Genomic DNA, 23,710 nt, shown 5'->3' on the forward strand with positions numbered 1-23,710 from the left:
CTCAGTGGAGTTTCTTGTTGATCTGCAACTTTCATGAGAAAACGACTATTTAAATGGTCCCAGTGGGTCGTTTCCTCATCATTTCCTCTTGTTAGGGCTGCTCAGAGTGGGAGTGTAATAGGAAACTCTTTGATATTAAGAACTGTCGTTTCTCCAGAATCACCCCCAAAAAATGTGTGTGAGAAAAGCAAAAGGTCGACAGACAGACTGCCAGAAAACAAACAAAAGGAAAACAAAAAAATCACAGCAGCAAACAATGTGTTTTACACAATCTCGCACTAGAATATCTGGCAAATCCCTCGGAACATTTTTGAGCTCACAGTTTTGTTTTCTGCCTCGTATGAAACAATAAACACAGTTGCTGCTGGCACCAACTTTGTTGTCACTGTGGAGAACACAACAGCGTTGAGATCCAGGAGAGGTGGAGGCAATGAACGGAGGTTACTGTGTTCAACAAACAGGAGGAAGCCCAACGACGGCCTGGATGCGTTTCCCTGATGAAGCCGAAAACTTTGGTTTTGTTTGTTTTCTGTACAAATGATTCATGCTGACGTACAAAACACAAACCAAAAGCCTGCATCGATGTCAGTGAGAAAGCTCTGTCCAAACGCCTCCTCAGTAAAGCTGTGAACTATTTCTCTTTCCTCATCGTGGGGCCTGACAGATGTGGGCAGTGCTGCACATCTGGATCAGGAGGTGTTGGAGAAAGAAAATGGTTTATTCCAGCTGCCGTTTTTTTTTTTTTTACTCAGTTGATTAAGGATTTTGATCAGTGTGGTTCTTTCGGTATCTAAAGCTAAATGCTTTGTGTACACAAAAGTTTCCTACATTTTACTCTTTGATTGTAAGAGATTTTTTCTTTTCCTCGGCCGACATTTTATCTTGTCAAAGCATGAAAAGTTGAGGTCTAATTATTGATGTTAATAAAGTGCCCCAATAAGCTAAACCTCAGTGGAAGCAGTTGTCATTAAATAAAAAATGGCCATTTCACTCTTTCGGATCACATCCCCCGGTCATACTGTCTGTTTAACAATATAACCAAATAATCTTTTCTTCCTGTAAAACTAAATATAAGGTGTGTTTAGCTAAGCTAGTGCCAACCAAATTCAACCAATATTATCATCCATCCATTAATTAATCTACACCTGTTTTTTAGGTGTGTGGAGCCAACGGTCCTTTCTTTTCTAAACCCGCCCATTTTTTTGCAATCCAATAAAATGCAACGGTTCACCGCTAAATTGTCTATTTTCCATTTGAGAAGGCAGTTCAGCGGATAAAGATGCTGTAACTTTGATATAAATTCTGTTTCAAGATGATACAAAATGGTGAAAGTATAGTTTATTCTTGCCGTCGTGAAGCTGGCGTAACAAATGCTGGTCGTCAAGTGGTTGTGCACCTCTGAACTTTTGTAACTCGGCATACAAAATCACGTGATGACATCACAATTCATTCACTAATAAAAGTACTCTCTCTATGGGACGCCAGTGCAATCTCGCTGCCTTTAGTGTCTACATTTAAGTCGCTACTGTGGGTTCATTTTTAATTTAGCTTGTGGTGAAGCTAATGAGTCAATGCAACGAGTCACTTGTTGGGAATCGAGTCCCTTGACTCTTGAAGACACAATGTGTTCCTCAACTTTGTTCTATTTTGTGAACAATCATCTACAAAAAATTTGCCTCCTGTGAAAATTCCCTTTTTAATAACTCCACCAGTAGCAACGAGCTGATGGAAAGTGGCAGCTGTGAAGCTGCTTTGGAGCGCAGCTGCGACACCAAATTAAGCAAAGCATTAAAATCATTATGAACGTCGTCGGCTCTCTCCTCTCCACCAAAACTGTACTGCCGCGACGCCAACGACATCGCCCAAGTCATTCAAACGCACGTCCACCGAAACAACAGACAGAGGGTTTGTTTGATGCGCGTATGAGCCGCGCGGCTTGTAAAGGGTTGATCGATTTCCAAGCAGACGTGGAGGCTTCGTCGCCCTCCTTCTGTCCTTGCTGGCTCTCACAGCAGGTGTGACAACGTCTGACAAGTGTTAAAAAAAAAACAGGAAAAAAAAAAGCGTGGCAACCAAATGGATAACCGGCGCCGCTGCACACTAACAGGGCCCTTTCAGATATTATTGGTTCAGTGGATGGAGCCGCGCTTGAAACCAGGCAATCTGTTTGGGTCGCGGCTATATGCACGTTTGTTATCAGCTCTAATGCGATCGTGGACAGCCGGTGTCTATTGGACAAAGTATTCACAACATGTGACACAGTGTGTGGGTGGAAGGGCTTCAAAGTTTTCCTAGGACCTCCAAATGGATGTTTGGCTGCACCACAGAGGACACGCAGAACACAAGCTAAGTGCTCGAGCAGCGGGTGACGCTAACGCAGGACGACAGGCTCAGTGTGGCGTGAAGCAGAAGAGTGCTGTGCGAGGTGACTTATGGGACAATGGGGCCGCTTTTTTGCAAATAAAACATGAGGGCTTATCGGGAGCCTCCAAGCCGCTCACTCTCGGTTTCTGTCAGGTGTTTGTGGGTAGAAAGAGAAGGGGAAGGAGGGGGGGGGGATTATTTGATGGATACAATAAAGGGTAATTCAGTGGAACGTATTGCTTTCTTTCGCAATGCTCAGGAACTCTTTAACACTTTTAACACCTCTTTATGAGGTTTAATATTGTTATAAAGCATTTTTACACCCTGACAGTATTATATATATATATATATATATATATATATATATATATATATATATATATATATATATATATATTATATATACATATTATATATATATTATATATATATATATAAATGTGTGTGTGTATGTATATATATATATTTGTATATATCTGCATCTCGCCCCCTGCACTCCACCTGTAATACCTCTGCGCTCCACTGGAGGGTCGCGCCCCACAGTTTGAGAACCACTCAAACTCTTCTTCCCTGGTAGGTTGCCTAAATCTAATGTTAGTTTTGTTGCGTCATTCTGAGAGACACAAAAAACGAACAAACAGAAGATTCATGCCTCTGCACACAAAACGAATGGAGTGAACTTGATTGTGCGTCTCTACAAGAACAATTCTCGTGTAACTTCCTGACACAGTTCAGTCCTAACATCCTCTCGTGCGTCGACAGTATTTTACCAAATTGGATACATTCATCACTCCGCTGACTTGTAAAAGGAGAAGACAGTTTTATTTTATTTCTTCAAGACGCAGCAACGATTTGATTTCCTTCAAAGCCCTCAAGGTTCTGAGGCAATGCTTTAAAAAAAACACAAAAAAAAACATCTCTTGAAAATTTCAGCTGTAAAAGTATTGGCCCTCAATTATGTAAAGCCTCTATGCCGACACTTAGAGAGAAGACGTTTATGAATTTAGCTCGAAACTACGTCAAGCATTCCATTGAATCCAACCGCAGAGACACATAAATAAGACATCGCTGGCTCACTAATCTCTATCTTCTTTGGGCAAAAAGCTCTAGAGCTTCCGTGACTCATTCATCCTTTTCTAACCCATTGGTGACTATTTTTAATATAATAATTTGGCCATGACATGACGCAAATGCATTAAAAAACATCTTCCAGGCTTCAAATGACTTAATAAAAATGATTTCGTAAAAGGAATAAAAGATGATACAACATTTTTATTTTTTATCGACCTATTTTGATTGCATGTTCTCAAACCTTTTCAAGGTTTTGTTTCGAGCAATGGTTTAAGAAAGTCTTGTCATAATAAGAAAGACTTGCAGTAAATACTACTGGACAAAATGAACTGTGTTTCACTCTTATGACAAGACATCAAACTCTTTGTGTGTGTAAAAGCAAATGAAATTAATTTATTTGCATGAGATTCCAGCAAAAGAAGCTCTATGGCCTCTTGTGCATCACTTTGCCTCCTCTTGCTGAATTGTGAAGAGACTGTGAGGTTTAGTGTAACGATTCCTGAATCAAATGTAACTTTTATTCAACCTGTCAAAACAAATTTAAATTAATTAATATCAATAAAATAAAATGATGCATCTCATTCCTGCTGTAAATTTGAACTGTTGGTTCTGAAGCATTAATCACTCTGCAGCACCGTCAACATTTCATGCGCAGCGAGTGTAACAGGGCAAACAGAGCGTATGTGTGTTGTTCTTCAAAATCAGAAGCACAAAGGACAGGTCTCTGCAGGTATTTTATTCATATGAAATGTGGAGCTGTGCCTCAATTTATATTTCAACATAAAGGGGAAATGCACACAGACTTGAACATTAAAAAAATTTAAAAGATGTAAAGAAGTAAAGCCCACCACACACATACACACTCACATGAACCTGAACGTTTAAAACAACATCCTCATTGTCACACAACTTCACACACACGCACACAAAGTGCACGTACGGAGCTCCATTTAGGTTCAAATGTATTGATTTTCCCTCATTAAATCATTTAAAATAAAGGAAGCGGTGCTATTTTGTACAAAAAAAGCTGCAACTAATGATTTTTAGTCAGATGTTTTTCAGTTTACAATAATGTGATACAAACAAAAGCAGTATAATGATAATTTATTTACACATGATCAATGCTTTGTTTAAATCTATGATTAATTCACTGAATGAAACACTAACTCATCGTTTACTGTCTCATCTGCACTGAAACTCTATTTTAAGACCAGACCTCTGAAGAAGTACAGTGAGAATACGACCCCCTTTCCTCCTTCTCCTGCTCCTCCTTCTCCTCTTCCTCCTTCTCCTCCTCTTCCTCCTTCTCTTTTTCCTCCTCCTCCTCCTCTTCCTCTTCCTCCTCCTCCAGGTCCGATTGTGTTCCTATACAAAGTCAGGAAACTGTGTGGCCTTTGAGAGCTGTCGTGTTGTGAGGAAACGCACTGCATGCTGGGATCACGTCCAGGGCCGAGCCTCATACACAATACAGTTGTTTCTCCGCCCAACGCCCCTCTTACATCAGCCTGGTACAGATCATTAAAACACATACAGGCATGACTGCTTATTATTATTAATATTATTATTATCTATTTGTATTTGTATTATTATCATTAGTATTGTTATTGTTGAATGTATTGATTTTGTTTAATGGCACAGATAGTGTGACCATTTCATTCATTTATCACAGTCACATCCCATAAATGTGTGTGTATCACAACAGGCAGCCAATGATGATGAAGTCCATTTACTATAAACTATAATTTAAAATGGCTGCTGTACATTATATTAAACTCACATAAACAAAATAAACAATATGTATTTTTACTCTGATAATGGCAGTAAATAAGTAAACTATATAACACAATGAAATAGTAATTTATGTAAATCATCAATTGTAATCTGTGTTGCTTTAAATCACATTCACCTGTAATAAAATGTACAAAAATTGCCCTAAATGTTTCTTTAAATAGCCCTTTATTTGGTTGTAAGGAGGGTCGTCGTAGCACTGCAACCAACTGTATTCTTTATTGTCGATTTCTTGATTAATCAAAGGGCTGTTTGCTCTAATGTGAAACATGTCAATCAGTGTATTGTTTTTGTCCACAACTCAAATATAGCAAATGTTCTGTCACAAAGGAGCAAAGAAAACCAGAAAATATTCATATTTAAGAAGCTGAAAATTGGATCATTCAGATTTTTTTATACTTAGGAAAATTAATATAAATATACTTTAATTAATTAATCAACAAAAGAATGTTGCAGGTTAACACATTTATTTTTCAGGGAATTTAACATATTAAAAAAGTTTATGTACATATATATGTGTGTGTATATATATAATGTATTATTTATATATAATGTTTGAGGGGAAAAAAGATCCAATATTATATATTATTATTATATTACATTATTCTTTAATTCCAGACACTTTTTCTTTTGTACCATAATATAAAAAAACCTTCCATGAATAAATAATATTCATTACACATATTATTTTTTGGGGAGGTTTGGGATGAGCTCCCATTGGCTCTCCGGCTCCCATAGAAACGGTGATGCGGCGGCAGCTCTTCCTGCAACAGCTGAAGCGGATCTGCGCGTGATTACGGCTCACAGCGGACCGCGACATAATTGATGACCTAATTGAAAAGCAGGAGGAGAGAGAGAAAGAGAGAGAGAGAGCGAGAGAGAGAGAGAGAGAGAGAGAGAGAGAGAGACGCGCTACCAATGAGAAAAGTTTACTTGTTCTTCCTCCGCACAACCCGCAGCTGAGGCGCATTGATGTGAGCGCAGACGCTTTCTGTTTTCCACGCGCACTTCTTCCCCCCACGTCTTTCACTCTCACACACACGGAGCACAAATCCACCCTCTCACCTTTCTAGTTTTAGCGCGCGCGCCGGGCTTGTGTATTTCATCTTATTCTTCTTCCACTCCGGTTTTCCTCTCCCCCCCCCCCCCGCCCCCCCTTTCGTGAATGATTCTCTCGCGCAGTACTTGCCAGACATCCTCGGACAGCTCGCCGTCCTCCTCCGCGCGCCCTCACCTCCTTGGCGCCTTCTCGCCGCTGAAGTTCAGACGCCGCCAGGACTTCCACTGCAGCTTCGGGCGCACTTGGGGGAAATACCAGTCGACGAGGAAGAGTCTGATACTTTGCGCCGCCGCCGCTGAAGCCGCAGAAGCGACCGCCGACATGAGTCTGAAAGCTGACGCAGAGCCGAACAACAACGTCTCCATCGAGGAGGAGGTCAGTCAGGAAGCAACGAGGGGGCAAAGTTTACAGCATGAATTAAAACCAATATAGTTCCGGTCATTAAAAGACAGACTTCGTTTGGCTAAAGTAACGGGTATATTTAGTTGTTGCTCCAAGTGGCTTTTCAGCCTTTAAAAAGGAAGTCACTTTAAAGGGGCGAAACCACTTCCAGTAGGAGTCGGTGAGGAATATAATTTCTACTTTCATTTCTTACCCTTTTTAGTAACGTGGTGCATTTGTTTTTTTTTTCCAACGGGTTTCACCAGGCTTGAAGTAATTACTGCACTTGATGCACCAATTAAGCTGTTAAACGCGTGATTTTAGATTATTTTTTGTATTAATTTGTGTCAGACCATGTGGCTATATGCTCAAAATTGTAGGATGTACTTCATATTTTTATTTTAATATTGGAAACATGCTGTGAATTATAGAATGAACGTAGTGTCTGAATTCGAAAATAAGTCTTGTAGCCTGTTCAACATTTGTCTCTTTTTAATTTTTTTTTCCCTTTTTGAGTTTTTAGTTTTTTGCAGTGACATTTTTGTTTTCATTCAGATGTCAAATCAAATAGATCTTTTTTGTGTGAAACTAAAACCTAAATACCATAAATGCCTTCTGTTTATGAGACTCTAAAAATGGATTTGATTAAGAATGAATATCACATTGTGTTTTGCATGTTTTTTAAAGTTTTTTTAAAAAATGTACTTCAATGACAGAAATCACAAAGCACTAATTGATTAAACAATTGAAATACATTTTAATCGCATTATACTTAAACTATTTTAATATTGAATTAAACTCTGGAATCTGACCAAATTTGGACCTGAAATGAAACTCCTAAAGCCTCAACGGGGGAGTCAAAATGATCCATGTTCAGTTATGTGTGTGTGTGGCCAGCTATATTTCCTCTAATGACTCCTTATGGAGACACTCGGAGGGGAGCGCTGGTTCTTTTGTTGCTCCTCCTTTGTTCCCATTATCTTTCAACAAAGACACGTGTGCCCTCTTGACTTTCTGAGCCTGGTTTCCTTTCTCTCTGTGTATTTTTATTTTGTCTTCTAAAGTCAAGATGCAACCGGATGTTTTGTGTGGTAACTCAAAAAACGTCGATTCAGAGTGTTAACTTGTGAACATACAGAATCTTATCCTTCTTACCTTGACTGATGCATTTATTTTTTTATTTTTTAATATAGGCTCATGTAACTCAATAAGAAGGTGGTGGACAAGCAAAAACATCCCCCTTGTGTTTATGTCCCACTGAGCCGGCCTCCATGTCTCTGTATGTACCGACTTTTAAATGGCTAAGAATCGCTGCCGTGCGGCACCTGAAATATGCCGGCAGGGTCGAGGGCCTCGGGTCAGAGGAAGGAAATGGCGTCACACTGTGAGCTGTTGTCCAGTGCAGTTTGTCTGGCAGCCCCATTGTACTGAGGGCCTCCTCACCGGCTGGGAACTAATGGGCCTCCGCACTGTTTGCTTCCACGGCTGCACACGGCAACGTCTGCTCGGTAGTGAAAGTCCAGGGGTCCTCGAATAGTACCCAGGGGGTCTCGGTGTGGATGAAGACCTTTATGTTCTCTATTGAGCTTGTGTCACGATCTGTTTTTTATTCATTGGCAAAAGTTAAATGCTAAGGGTCAATGTTTGGGGTCTTAAAAGTTCCCAAGATGAGTCAGGGGCCCATCAAAGGGCTCTCGAGATGGTTAAAAGTGGGATGGGGTGAGGGGTTCTTAGTGTTGCCTTTTTTTTAAACTACAGGATCATTTGACCTCAAACTAAAATGATCTTGAACGAAATAATCATGACTGCAAATTGACTCACAAGATGACGTGGTCTCACTTTTAGGGCTTTTAAGTTTAAAAAAAAAAAAAAAAAAAAAAAAAAAAGGTTGGAGGCTTAAAGGGTCGAGCCTCCAGTAACACGTGTATGAAGAACCACTTTACCGCGAGCAATTTCATACAGTTTGTCTGATGATTTTCACAATCATTTGTGGCTTTTCAAAAAATATTTCTTTTCAAAGAAATAAAGCTTTTTCTTTTTTTCCAGGACTTGTGGCGAAGCATTTGTACATTTAATTTTTTGGGCTGAACCCTTAAGTTGATTTAGAGAAAAATGTAAAACCCTCAATATTAAATAAAGCTCTACTTTTTGTTTACAGGTACGAACTCTGTTCGTCAGCGGCCTCCCAGTCGACATCAAACCGCGGGAACTTTACCTTCTCTTCAGACCTTTTAAGGCAAGTTATTTCTAAGTTTATACTGGGTTTCACAGATTGTAAAGCTGTGTGTGTTCAGGCTGCACACTTCTCACAAAATCTTAAAAAACAAACGATGCTATAGTTTCTGGGACAATGTTTATCTGCACACTGAGGAAGATAAGTTCAAGTATGAAGGAGCTGTAATTCAGTCTGCATGGCTGTTTTCTCTTTTTTTTTCATGACTCAGAATCACACAAAGAAAGTTTATCAGAGCTTCTTTTTAGTTGCATCAAACAATCCCCTTGTTGATGGACGTGCAGATATTTGCATATATGGAAATGAGGCCACATCATTGTTTGTCCACTGCTCCCTTTTTTTTGTTTTGTTGGACTGGACTCCAGTTCCATAAACTCCCCTCCCACCCGTGTCCTAACTAACCAAATTGTAAGTGGTGTCCCTCGCACATGGATGACTTCGTGGAATGTGTAAATGAGTAGCCCTTGCGATTGGCCAACCGGCCTTCTCTGTGACCCAACTTGCCCACCACGTATGGAAATTATTTTATTTCACCCTCATAACGTTCCCAATGACTTGGAGGAAACTAAACATTTCAATGGTTTCAGTATTTTTGCCCCAAAAACATGAGTTTCATTGGTTTACAAAGAAAAAACCTTTTTAATATTGAATACTCGTTGGTTTCTTATTCCGGGGCTGAATCTGGTTTGGATTGTTAAGGATTTAGGACAGCCAGTAAAAGTTGTTTAATTTTCCACAGCTGTAAATCAGGATCAGCAGAGATCCCATCTATCAATACTCCGGTCGGGCCAAATTCCCCCTTCGTTTCTCAGGAATCTGCTCTTGCTTTCACCGACCCTGGTGCTGTTTTTCAAACCAGTGGCTTCATCTGGACGTCATGCTTCCAGAGGGAACATCGCATATCTGATAACAAGCGCTTTAAACTAAACATGGTTTTAATTTGTTTATTTTTTCAGCTTTTGAGGATATTTCTTGGAGTTCAATCAATTTATGTTGCATTGAGGATTCCGCATGTGGTTATTTACGATCTTAACGATATAAATCATGTTTTCTGGTAATTGAAACAAAACCTACAGTGCTCCCTTTTTTTGTTTTGGCTCAATAGATCTGTCAGACTTCAGTGGCGCAACATTACAGGTTCAACTAACTTTAAGTTCAATGAGGGAACCAACGGACAACGGCTATAAAACAAGACCTGATGTCATTAAAAACAAAATCATCCTTTTTAAATCAGTGTTTTGCAAAAAGATACAACATTCTGGGAACCCACTTTCTATATTTTCTATCACTTTCTATCTATTATAATAATGATAATAATAAATAAATGACTTGCTGATCCTTTTTTTTACTGCATTTCTGCATCGCTTAATATTTGAACTGACAACTTTGTGCATGCATTATCAAAAACAAATGCACGTTCAATACTTTAAAAATGAGATGGCTATTTTTTCCAATTTGCTTCCATGTTGAACAGTGCAGATTCTGAGAAGCTGGAGTTAGTTTTTGCTCATCAAACTCAACAACCTAATTGTGTCTCTATAAATCTCTGATTCCATTGAAATATTATAAATCATGTTTTGCTGTAGTGCCGTTTTGTTGTGTGTGCACATTTCCTCTTATTTTAACACAACAAACGTAAAAGCGACGGCGTCTCTGAGGCCTCGTGACGACTTGCTGCAGAGCTCCGGCTGAAGGTTAACACGAGTGGGTTTCTCTTGACGCAGCAAGAAGCGTTCATGCCTGACTTCCTGCATGTGACTTCAGGGTGGATAATTGGCTATCTTTCTTCCCCACAGGGTTATGAAGGGTCGCTGATTAAGTTAACATCAAAACAGGTGAGACGGCTTCGTCAGTCGACAGCGCTGCTTTAATGCTCTCAAAAATACTGTCTGTAACATCAACTAAACACGTTTCTTTTAAGATAAATATCAATCATCTGAGAAGTGCAGCTGCTATTCCTGTTAAGATGATTATTGATGTTTGTTTCTTCCCTTTTTTCCCTTCAGCCTGTCGGGTTTGTAACCTTTGACAGTCGCACTGGAGCTGAAGCTGCCAAAAACTCTTTGAATGTAAGCATTGCCTCGTTTTTACGGATTTATTTATCATCTTTCAGTCTTTTAAATGCTCTGTATTTCCTAGATGTATTCTAACCTTTGCTTAAAGGGACAGTTCACCCTAAATTCATATTTTTTTTCCTTGTACCTGTTGTGCAGTTTATCAATTCGGACTGTTTTCGTGTGAGTTGCCTTGTTTGAGATGTCAGCCCTACAGACGTCTGCCTTCTCTCCAGTATAATAAGGCGAAAGACACTCAAAGCTTTTAAAAACCCTTTTGAAAATCTGTCTTTGCAGAAATCCTCATGAGCCGGTTACTGAAGATAAAATGCAAACCTTGTTGTGGGCCGTTTCACGCAGGAACTATGGCTGAAAGACTCGTTTTAACTGCTCCACAAGCACGTCTATAGGAACTATTTTCTCTCTACCGAACTACATCAAGCGGACGCATCACCACGCAGAAGGAAGCGTGTGTCTGTACTGGACACTGATAACTAGCAGCAGAGACACACACTTCCTTTGCAACGATAAGTTTGGTTGGAAGAAAGTAGTTTCTTAATAAAACCGCTCATGACCAGACCTTTGGGTAATCTTCAGTAACCGGGTCGTGATTTTTTTAAATTTTATTTATTTATTTTTTTTGTGCTTTGAGCAACACAAGAGTTTCATATAGTCCCATTAATATCAGACTGACATCTCTATAGCTTTTTTTTTTTTTACAAACAATCTGTATTAATAAATGGCACGACAGATCAAAGGACAAAATAGATATATAGATATTTTAGGGTAAACTGTCCCCTTTTTCATGATTGGGAGCTTTAATTTTAAAAAAAACGTATTCTTTCCCATTTAAACTCAACGTCAACCCATTTTGTCTTCTATAATTCGATGGCAGGGCCATTTTTGGAAAGAGGCCAGAACCCCGTAGCCTTTACGGTAGTTTACTTTGACCTTGATGCACTTCTTTAGTCTGGTATAGCTTTTCTCATTTTGCATATCACTGCTTTAACCGTAATACTTTGTTCTATTCGCCACATGTGTAGTGTTATTTGGACACATCTCCAGTAGCGTAACCTCATTTTTGTCACCAGTAGCCCCACGTATCTGGCAGTAGCTAACACCTCTATCATAGCAGAGCCTTTCTCATGAGCATCACCTCTTTTAGACACAAACACACAAACATACACACACCAAAGTACTACTCACCTGCATGTGGGCACACCGCTTAGGGCACCAGAACACAAGCCGGGTTCAACTCAAAAGTCTCCCCTTCGGCCCATTTTGATTTCCCTCATCCCGCTCTCCTCCAGGCTTGGGGGCGGCCGGTTGGGTCAACTCCCGGGCCCTTGATTTGGTCACAAGGAGAGAGAATGGGATGCGAGCGTGTTTGGAATATTCCAGGAGTGTATCCTCCAGTCTTTTTATTTTAAGAAGTGAGATGGTATTTATTTTTGAGGATACATCCTGAGTATTGCAACACAGCTTTAGGAAAAAGGAGGCTGTGTGAGACTGCTGAGCTACAGCCCCTTTAAGCTCAGCCCGCCTCCCTTACGATGCTATGTCCTCCTCCTCCGTCTCTCCCCCCAGGGAATCCGTTTTGACCCCGAAAGCCCCCAGACCCTGCGCTTAGAGTTTGCTAAAGCCAACACGAAGATGGCAAAGAGTAAGCTGATGGCCACACCGAACCCCACAAATATCCACCCTGCTCTAGGAGCTCACTTCATTGCACGGGACCCATGTAAGTTGTACGGCTGCACCACTCTTAGGCTCTTCTCGTCCACTCTCACCTTGGCAACGCCAGAACTTGATTTGCCCTTAAACAAACTATCCTTTTTTTTTAAATTTTCTTTTTTTTTTGAGACAAACAGGCAGAGGTTTAAAGAACAGGATCTAACAAATTTAAAGACTAACTCACCTCCACATGCATGCGTCATCTCGACTTGTAGTTCAGCCGCTTTGCTTCTGTACAGCTGGGAAGTCTCCACTCCCTCACCAGGTTTCTTTTGGGGGGTTTAGGCAACACTTCTCTCTGCTCCTCTCTGCATAAAACACCTGCTCAGTTCAGTCGATGACGACAGGTGACGGTCGACGACAGACCAGATTCCGCTCGGTGGAATTTAATAGTTGTCGTGGCAAAAAGAAAATGGGAGGTTAAGGTTGTGAACAAACCTGTTGAAGTAAAATTGTAAATTGTGCAGCGTTTAAACTTGTTCACGGTCGGTCTTTGTTCTCAAACGGATCCTTTGCTGCTCGTATTTTGTCGTGCAGAAAACGCTACTGTTCAAAAGTTAGTAGCCACCTTTTTTCTTACTTTTAACAATTGGATTTCTACTACTTTTAAATAGTTTTATAATTTAAAAACTGATTAAAATGTGCTTTATGTCGCCAGTGTTAAAATGCTGTTTGAACAAATTATTTCATTGATCCTTGACCATTACTGAACTCTAGATATTGAGATTTCAACTGATCTGTTCATCTTGTATTACAATAGTGCTTTGGTAAAGCAACAGGTTGTCTGTTAAATCAAACTCGTTACCAGCTCCAATGTTGGGAAACAGGACGTTGTTTCAGTTTAAATCTGCATGCATTTAGATACCAAGCTTCTAGCTACTGTTAGTGATGACGGTTGATTTCTTCTCTTCAACTGTTACTCCAAGAGATGTTATTGTAGTTTTGTTCTCCATGTACAAACTTAAATATCATTGATTAGTACAGAGGACCAGCTACAAGCTGAAAGTATGAAAGACCATTCAAATGTATGGTTTCCTCTCAGACATCCATCCGACTGTAGCAACATTGTCTTTTTTAAGTTTAGGTGACATTGGCAGTGTTTAACTAATGTATTCCAATCTGCTTAGAAAAGATCCCGTCCTTTCGCACATAGACAATGTGCAGCGGAATCTTGGCCGACTTTCTTTTTTTAGGGTTGTAAAAGTTAATTATGTGCCTTTTTTTTTTTTTTTGAAGCTCTTACTCGGGAGTAGTAAATCTAAAAGCCAAATTACAGTAACAAAAACATTATTTGCAGCATTTCCTCATTTAAAATATTTAGCTTCTGTTCTGATTGCCTACATGGTCCGGGGCCGTCTGTTCACGGTTAGGTCAGTCAGTTTTTCGTCTCCTCCCGTCATGTATACTTCCACAGATGATCTGACAGGGGCGGCGCTGATCCCAGCGTCTCCAGACGCCTGGACTCCCTACCCGCTGTACACCACGGAGCTGACCCCAGGCCTCCCTCACGCAGCCTTCACATACCCGGCGGCTGCTGCCGCTGCTGCAGCCCTTCACGCCCAGGTGAGAGACCAACCTGTGTTTCTCGCTCCTCATTTCCTAAGTATCCTCTTGTAGAACTTCAGCTCTAACGAAACGGGGAACCTTCGTAGAGACTCCCCACCAGGTACAACCCCAAATCTTAAAATGAGACTATTGACTCCGTCCTGTAAACAATGATTGCACCTCCCAAGAAAGTTATTTTGCTTCCTGGCTGTTTTTAAAAAAAAATAAAATAAATTTAATTGTCATTTGATGAAACATGTCAGGAAAGATAACGTTACGCTAAGTGGCAAGCTAAGCTAACGGCCATTTTGGTGTTGTGGTACATTGAGGTTTAGAGTTTCACCAAAACGCAATGATATTGCGACTATTTTGCCATGCAAAATCATATTTTTTTTTATTTAAAAATAAGTGTAATCTATGGCACAATTTAAATGTAATAAAAAAAAGGATTTTACCATACCACCAATTATTTTTTAAATAAAAAGGACTGTCTATTTGTGGTGGAGATGCACCAGATCCAGTCGACAAGCGGAAAGACGGGCAGAACCCCGAAACAGTCCAGTGCTGCTTCAAAAATGGCAGCCAGGTGACAAACTTCCAGTAAAAATTAATAGTTTGCGAAAACATTTGACTCGCAAAACTAACAATGCGGTTACAGAATATTGATTTCCTTTTTGATCAGTGCTCCCTCGTTGACGATCTGAGTTTCGTGAGTCTTGACAGATTTGAGTTCCTCGTAACCTGATTTTGTTCTGATTCCAGCTCCTGACATAACTTCTTAAGGTCAATGCTTAACCTTGACCAATTGTCTTTGCCTCAACCAGCAACACTTGGCTTATTTTGCTCGGAAGAGCAGCCAGATTCATAATGCAATGAACAGCTGACTCATGCGCTCTATAGAAAATGTATACTTCACGTCTCGCCAGAGGTTAAGATTCTTGAAAGGACCCTAGTGGTCATCTGAGGTATAACGGTGCCTTAACCCAGATTTCCAGTCGATGTTGGCTGCACAATGCTTGCCCCGTCTTTATACTATCATAAAAAGGATAAAGTTAAAACCCTGAGTTATATTGCAATAAAGAGTTGTCTATAAATGGGAAAATGTCTTGACTCCCGCTCTGTCAGTGTTCGTGCTTTCATGTGGTGTAACCTTACAATGCCACGCACTTACCTTAAATCCCTCTCTGTGATTGTCATCTGGCTGTTTTGGGCTCATGTATCTGTTGATGGAGATATACATTATTCCTTTTAATGGAGCTCTCTGTCCCGCCTGTGTGCTGGAGGATAAAATGTGCTCTGTGATAAAACCCCCATTTTGGGTCTAAAGTAAAAATAATTCAATCCTTAAAATGGACTTTAATCCCAAATTATAACTTGCATTCAGACAGTAAATCAGTTAAATGTCAAGTTTGAGAGCTGGTCTGCAAAAATATTCTTCTCAACTAAATGGGTAAAAAAATTTGAGCAGGATGCGATGAAACCTTTTTGATCACAAAGTGTTTACGTTGCCAGCTAAATGCTACAGAAATAGAGCAGCTCAATACAAAGCGGTGGGCTGGGCTATTGGTAACAATAGCAATGGAAAATATATCCTCTCGTTGGTTCGTTTAAAGTTCATTGTGATCTAACTTCCTCCTGCGATGCAAGAGCGCAGTGAAGTGCTCCGCTGCAAAGCAGGCGGCTATTACATGGTCTGTTCTGTCGGGCCGTAAGAAGACTGAGGAATGTGAGGTATTTGCTTGGAGAAATCTTCCGACCTGATGGCCTTTCTCTGGAGGTGCCAACTTACTGTCCACGTTCCTGTCGGAACATAAGCTGACTGTAGCCACGGGGGCGGGGGGGGGGGGGGGGGGGGGGGCTTTTTAATTGCAATCCGGTGAAAGATTGCTAAAAGTTCCCTTTCCACTGAACAGTCATTGTTTGACTGACACCGCGGTGTAAACGTCAAATTTCTGTCTGATAACCTCCCAAGCGGTTTTATATTCAGTGTAGAAATGTCTCAATCTGCAAGAAGTATGGAAAGGTACCGGCTCTCGGCCTGTGGAAATGTTTAACGCGTTGAGGGTCTACTTTCCACGTTTCCATGCCTCTTAATTACTCGAGGACTATTGTCCACAGTGACCAGTTACGTGACCCACATTCCCATGGCTTCAGTGACCTGGGCTTAAAGGGACAGTCCGCGTAAACCTGCTCGTCCAAAAGTTAACAAGTGTCTTGATCTGCAGAATTGAGGACTGAAGCCTGTTTGTGTTTTAGTCTTTTATTCTTCTGTACATGACTGTTTTTGTTTCTTCAGATGCGCTGGTACCCGACGCCCTCTGAGACTTCCCAGCCCGGATGGAAGTCCCGGCAGTTTTGTTAGATTTTTAGTGAGTTACCTTTTTTGTTAGATTTTTAGTGAGTTACCTTTTTGGTCAAAGTGTTGCCAACACCCACCTGTGTTTTCTAACTGCTAACCTGATGGCTTGCAAACTCAAACTTGCATAATGAGACCATCACAATATTTGAGTGACAACATGCAGACTGTGAGAACGTATGTGAAAATGCTTAAAAATGTATTGGTTTAAAGAAAAAGGCTGGCGATACTTTTTGTCAACAAATCCATGAAAAGATTCAATACAACCGCACGTTAGTCTGACCTGACCTCAAGAACAGACCATGAATATAAACTTTAATCTAAACATGGCTGAGCTCTGTAGTTTTCATCAAATATTATTCAAACGGGAGAAAAAGTATTGGACTATTTTCAGCTGCGGATGAATACACATTTGGCTGGTTGGCTTGTGTGAGATTGCTGCAAAAGCAAAGCTAGCCACTGCATTCATCAAGCTAGTTTTCTGACGCTACCTAGTTAATTCCACCATACTTTAACACGACACTGGTTACAGAAATTGAGCCGAACAAAGTTGCCTCATCGGTTGATGGCAATTTTATTTTCTTTCTTATCTTTGTACTAATTTACTGGCTCTCTGTGCTTCGTAATGTTGGTTTTATCACCTCTGTGAGTTTGACTTGGCGTAAGTCTGATTAGTTTATACAGAGGTTAAACTAAGCTCCAACGGTCGCGATGAAAATGATAACCCTAAAAATGGCCACTGCTCTGAACCTTCCTGCTAGGTTAATTTTGTATTTTTGTGATGTGGGTCATTGAGGCGCTTTTTGGCACACAGATGGAAGCTGTTGGTCTTTGGAGACAGTTTGTAGGATCAATTAACCAGTTGGTTTGATAATTTTTTTTGGCATTAATGAGAAGTGTAGGAGCCATTAGTTATGTTTATGAATAATTTTGTGGTTGTGTGTATTTTATTGTGTTAGTTTATGAGGCACAGGTGAAGCACCCAGGTGGGTAATGACCTCCACTGTTTTTACCGCACGCGCAACATTTCAGGAGACCAGAAAATAAATTTAACAATTTGTACAATCATGAAATAATAAACGGGAACCTCGCCCAACGATATACAACGGCCTGGACCTTTAGCTTAAGAAGCGCGTAAGAAACGGGAACTCCTCCCGCGCCCAGCCGAGGGACTTGATGCAGATCAGGCACTAAAAGAAGGAAATCCCGTTTTCCACTTGTTCAAAAAGTCCTTTTAAAAAACTTCTAGTCCACTTTTTAGTCGGTCGTGTTCCTCCATTACAATGGAGTTTGGTAATGTCTTATATTTTTAGATCATTTCATATTCACCATCCTGTTGCAATAAAACATTTACTGGCACAACAAATCTTTTAATCGGCAGCAAAAAGTAGTTGTATTTATGTTAAAGTAAAGATTTGTTTGTAAATAATAAATGGGAACACATGTTCTTAGGGCACGAGCCACTTATGGGCTGGGGAAGTCAAAGTATCGTAAGACTATTTTTAGTTCTTTTCATGGAGTTTGTTAAATATCTTTATTGTCTTTGGACTAACTCTTGTTTCCCTTGTTTTCTTCAGGCCTCTGGAAACCACACCTTTGTCCAGCTGAAGTGAGGTTTGCAAGCTCGTCCTTAATTTAATCAGGTTTATTTAATGGACAAATGTGCATTATTATAAACAAACAGTATTTATAACTCCTCCCGATTGTCTCTGGGGGGAGGGGTGGGGCAATCTGAGTTTGAACCATCTTGCTGTTGACAATCTGATCTTATCCTTGGCAACTATTGCGGTACCATCTTAGCACTTCAAATAAAAAAAAGGAGAGGGGGAAAAAAAGCAACCTCATGCAAAAATCTATAGTCAAAACGTCATGGATCATAATTGCTGAGGAGAAAATTGAGGCGTTGAAGTTACCGTTAAGCTAGTCCTTCAATGGGGTCACCGCTGCTCCTGGAAGGTTTAGAAGCGTTAAAGAGTCATTGCATGTTAGTCTTTATGGCATGAATTTAGAACGCAGAGTTCTGTGTATCCTAATTTTCTTAGCAGTTGTGTTGCCTCTTTATATTTTTTTTTTGGCCTAGACAGCGAACCTGTTTTGTTTCCCTGTAGAACCTTGGTCTTACCTCTGTGAAAGCTGGGCTGTTGTGTAAATGGCTTATCTCGCATGGACCTCGTGAATGCATCCCTATGTCCTATACGACGACCCCGTGTCCTTACGATCATATCAATGTCTGTCATTATTTGAGCAAAGAAAAGTACAAGTACTTTTGTACTTTTTCTTCTTTATTTTTGTGTGATGTATATTTAAGCATTTTTGTGCAACTAAAAATAATGAACCTGTATAATTTGGATGTTTAGTCGTCTCTTGTGTTTTTCGGTGTTACTTTTTCATCCTATATACCTGTTGACGTAGTTTTAAAGAAAGAAGTGCAATTTGTTTAAAGGGGAAATGGGTATCGGGCATTAAAAAAAACAAAGGATTCTGAGCGTGGCTCGTACCGTTCTGCTAAAATGAGATTGCTGTAAAACGGATCTTTCAGAATGTGAAACTGGACTACAAACGTAAAGGTTGTTTATTTTCTTGCGGGTGGGGTTGGTGGGGGGGCGTCTTGAAATGGGAAGCAGAATCTGAGCGATGGAGGAATTTAGTTTTGTGGTATAGAAACATGTTTGTCTTTGTATCTGCTGTGCATAAGATGTAAAAGTGTAAAAAAAAAAAAAAAAATATTCCCATCTTATGAATAATAAAAAGTGAATGCAGTCTGTCTCTGGGTGTCTGTCGTGTTCGTGGCTGCAGTCAATCGGAAGTTAACAGCCCAAGAATTAAACTCTATGGACGTCAGATGTTTCTGTGCATAATTCATGGCAACTTTTTTTTCACTTATACACGAGTGCATTAGGGTTGCTTTGCATCGCGCTGACCTCCCACTCTGCCCTTGTGAACTGGTGAGATGCTCAACCAACCAAAACGCCTCCTCAAGGGACTCTTAAGTGACTGGTCCCAGTACGACCAGCTGCCTTAGTGTGTGTGTGTGAGGGGAGGAGGGCGGGGGCACAGTTGGACTAGAATACTGTGCATTCATATTGAAGCAATAGCATGAAGTCCTGGTGCAGAGTCCACAAATTGACTCGCATGAAATTAATTATTTTAATAAGCGGAACTGTCCATTTACTAAAATGTGAGTACTGGCAGCATTTTTTATATTTATAGAGTGAGATATATTTGAGTTTCAACTTGTTGCTCGGACAAAGATGTCAAACAAACATGAACTTTAAGAAACTGTCTTTTTCACTATGAATGTTTTCTATATAAATTGGACCAATCCACCACAGGTTAATCCATAATATTCATGAGTTGCAACACCCAAAAGAAGACGCTAGTTCATTGGATACTAAGTGAGGTCTGAACGTCGAGGAGATAAAGCTCAAACAAAGAGCCGGTTCAGATGAATCTCACAAGGATCTTTCATTTTCCCTTTTTATGGAGGAAAATGGGTCACTTCACTTTCACAGAATATTAGGATTGACATGAAATCAATACAGTGCGAAGATGGCGACGCGACCCAACGTCTGCTTTCATCTGCAAACCTAAACTGTGTATTGGGATCAGGCAAGCTAGAAAATACTGACAATGAACTTCATTGGAATAATATTGGAATTTGGAATTGTTTACAAACAATGAGAGAAGCCCACTAACTGGTTTTAAACACAATTTGCTTATGTATATATTATGTTGTGATGTCTCGAGCTATTTGGACCCTGAATTTCCCTTTGGGGATCAAAGTAAGTAAAGTAATTATCTATCAATTTAGATTTGTATATTTACTCAAGTCTTTACAGCTGTCATCTCCTCAGTCTGCATGAAGGCGATCACATTAAATAAATGAACAATGAATATAAGGAACAAGTGTTTGTTTATTGAATGAATAGCTTTACATTTCTGTTTTGCCCTTTTGTGACAGTCATTTATGGAACAAAGTAATACAATAAAGCTTCATTGTTCACCAGGGTGAAACTTGTCTTTGGCTCACCAAACACAAGAAACAGCATTTATCCAAAAGGATGAAAAACTCTCTTTAAACAGGAGGGCCGAAGACAACACCGTTTCCAGAGGGCTCTGGTCTAATGTGCAGTTAAATACACATTCATATATTCTAGAGTTAAAATAAAAAAATAGATGTGGTCATATAGGTTTGAGCTCTAGGACTCTAAAGTTGCCTGTAGGTGTGAATGTCTCTATGTCTGCCCTGCGATGGACTGCTGACTTGTTCAGGGTGTACCCTGCCTTCGCCCCTTGACAGCTGGCATCGGCTCCAGCGCCCCGCGACCCTAATGAGAATAAGCGGTTTGGAAAATGGATATATATATATATATATATATATATATATATATATATATATATATATATATATATATATATATATATATATATATGCAGTCAATCAGGTAGACCCTCAAAACCCCTTTTATTATATTTTTATTGAACAATTTACTGCTTGTTTCCTTATTTTATCCTATAGTTGATAAAAAAAAATAAATGTAGTGTATTATTATTATTATTAAGTGCTTCATTTGAAAACAATACATTGAAACCACTCATTTGGGCTTAATGTCATTGTAACAATTTAAAAGAGCTAGCTGTTCTACTGCAAAGTTTTACCATTTTGCAAAAAAACAACAAAAACAAATGGCTAAAAGTTTGAATAAGATAGAGAAATATAAAAATAACCTAGGTTATTATTTCTAAATAGCAGCCAGGTGGACGAGGCCTGGAGATTTTCCTGAAGGACTCTGTCGCCCTCTGCTGGTCAAACATCCACCTAACCAGCAGCCATGAAGCAGTGACTGAAGTATGAGCATCTGTTGCTAAGGAAGAAATATTTAGATCCTTTACTTTACGATAAGCACAAATACAAATACCACACGTTAAAAATACTCTGGTACAAGTAAAGGTCCTGCACTGATAATGTGCCTTTAGTTAAAGTAGGTAAGTAAAATGGAGTAAGTAAAAAGGCTACCAAGAATAAAACAATGCAGAAACATGTTCCTCTACTTTTAATTTATAACAAAACAGTTTAAATTCAGTTTGAAGTATAAAGTACGAAGCAAAAATATTTAGAAGTAGAAAGTGTCATGAAAAGAAAAATATTTCAAGTACCTCATGTTATTAAGTATAACATATTATACTTAATAATATGCTATTTAGCATGTGATAAGTTTAAAGTGTTCTGTTGTTGCCCATAGAGGGCAACAGGGCTCAGCCCCACCCACCTTGAGCCACCAACAAAATAAAAAAAAGATTATAAAATTATTAATTATAAAAAATATAATTATATTGTCACCATTTGTGTTGTTGAGCTATGGAATATACCCAGTATCCTCCTCTGATAGTGCAGGTCTCTGCTGCTCCTGCACCTCTCAGCTGCTCACAAGCAAGTCTCTGCTGCTAGTACATGTCATAGAGCTTGATCGATTCTGCCCAAAGAAGACGGGTTTAATACGCAGTTTAGCCAATCACCGATTAAAGAAATAAATGAGTGAAGCACAATTTATCCTATCAGCGCCGTAAGAAAGACTTCTGGAGGGGCTATTCTCATCTTGCCCAAGAGCGCCTTGTCTCAAGGCTGATTTACTCGGGTTTTACGCAGAGACGCAAGAGTATAAATCAGCCTTTACTTTACTACTTGGGCGTAGAAACTCCAGGTGAAACGACTGATTCCAGATCAGCAGCCTGAACTCAGCATAAACAGAGCTGGTCAAAACCTAGAAGCTAGAATCTTAGGACTTAGTGATGACTGCTTTCTTGCAGAGGTTTATGTGTTTCCAAGAGTTTTCATTTGCAGTCGTATTTAATCATAAACTAGCCACAGTGCTGTTGTTGCTGCTGCACCTGGGGGTGCTGGTGCTTCTACCCAGGGCTAGTCCTTGGCGTGGGTAGAGGTTGCTGCCTGCGCAGCTGTGCTGCATGTCACGTCTGCACTGTGCAGGGTCAGTGTGGCGGTTTTGTTGATAGATTTGGACAACATGTATTTTTGTTGACCTGACAGGTCGTGCTCTCCCCTTGCCTGGCGCATTTCCTCAACTGTAGTGCGTCGTGACGGCACTAGGTCAGGGGTCTGCGGCGATGTCGGCAACCTGACCTGACCTGACCTGTCTTGAAACACGGACCAAGGAGTTTAACGCACGCGCAAGTTGCGAAGTGAGGTGCGGCTGTTTCATCACTTTACAGCCATGTTCAGCAACGTAACGTTCATAGTTTTCCAGCCGGTTTAACAGATTGTTGAAAGTTATTATTTACATGATCCGCGTTTGTCGCTCATGATCGTTTGTTCTCGTGAACGGCCGAATGAAACGTCACTTTAGGCTCGTTCGTTAGCGCTGCGTCTCGCCTGCAATCCAGACGAGAGCAGGCGGCCGCTGCGGGAGGCGTTGACAGAAAAGTATTAACAGGAAGTTACGAAATAAAATACTTCCTGTTAGTTCCGATATGTAATCTAGTTGTAATTTACAGATGACGTTTGAATTCATCTATATGTGATTATAAATGTATATTCATGTAGAAATGTGTGTGTATCGGCATCCTTTGTTGTTTTTATGTCTGCCTGTGAAATACATTACTTCTGGTTTTGATATGTGTGATACAAATATGATTTTGTATTATAAACCACATAAAATAGGTTTTTAGATTAAACCTGAGACTAATAGTCAACAATCGAACATAAAGTATTACAACTACACATAAAATAAGATTTTCTACAACACGTGGTGTTTGCTGTCAGATCTAAGAGCCAATCAGCTCTCTGATGTGGCGACAGTCAGGCGTTTCCCATCATGCACTGGGCCAGTCAGGCGGTGGAGAGCTGCTGCAGAGCCTGCCTTTGTAATCGACGGCCGCTTTGCTCTCGGGAGAGTATCGTTGACCACGTGTGCATGACGTCAGATCAAGACAGGAGCAAGTCAGACACAAATCTAACCGGCACGCATTGCGAGCCAATCGCCGGCGATCAATTCTGCGCAGGACTGGCTCATTTTAAATGTTGCTGCCGCAAGGGATTGTGGGTCTGCATTATCTCCTTTCCTTTCGTCAAGGAAGGTCCAGTGGTTCCTACACTAAGTTAAGTTGGGAGG

General features: G+C 40.1%; 1 protein-coding gene across 1 annotated transcript; it reads left to right on the forward strand.

The window, feature by feature from the left end:
- Positions 1-6,010: 6,010 nt before the first annotated feature.
- On the forward strand, positions 6,011-19,326 carry LOC137782984 (RNA-binding protein, mRNA-processing factor 2a). Its single transcript, XM_068572717.1, has 8 exons — positions 6,011-6,658; positions 8,823-8,900; positions 10,694-10,732; positions 10,904-10,966; positions 12,539-12,689; positions 14,097-14,245; positions 16,524-16,596; positions 18,161-19,326. Exons 1-7 carry the CDS (start codon positions 6,389-6,391, stop codon positions 16,587-16,589), a joined length of 816 nt encoding a protein of 271 aa, XP_068428818.1. The 5' UTR covers positions 6,011-6,388; the 3' UTR covers positions 16,590-16,596; positions 18,161-19,326.
- The last annotated feature ends 4,384 nt before the right edge of the window (positions 19,327-23,710 follow it).

Source organism: Clinocottus analis, unplaced genomic scaffold (assembly GCF_023055335.1).
Source record: "Clinocottus analis isolate CAN_PGR_092001 unplaced genomic scaffold, fCliAna1.0.p SCAF_1, whole genome shotgun sequence".
NCBI lineage: Eukaryota > Metazoa > Chordata > Actinopteri > Perciformes > Cottidae > Clinocottus > Clinocottus analis.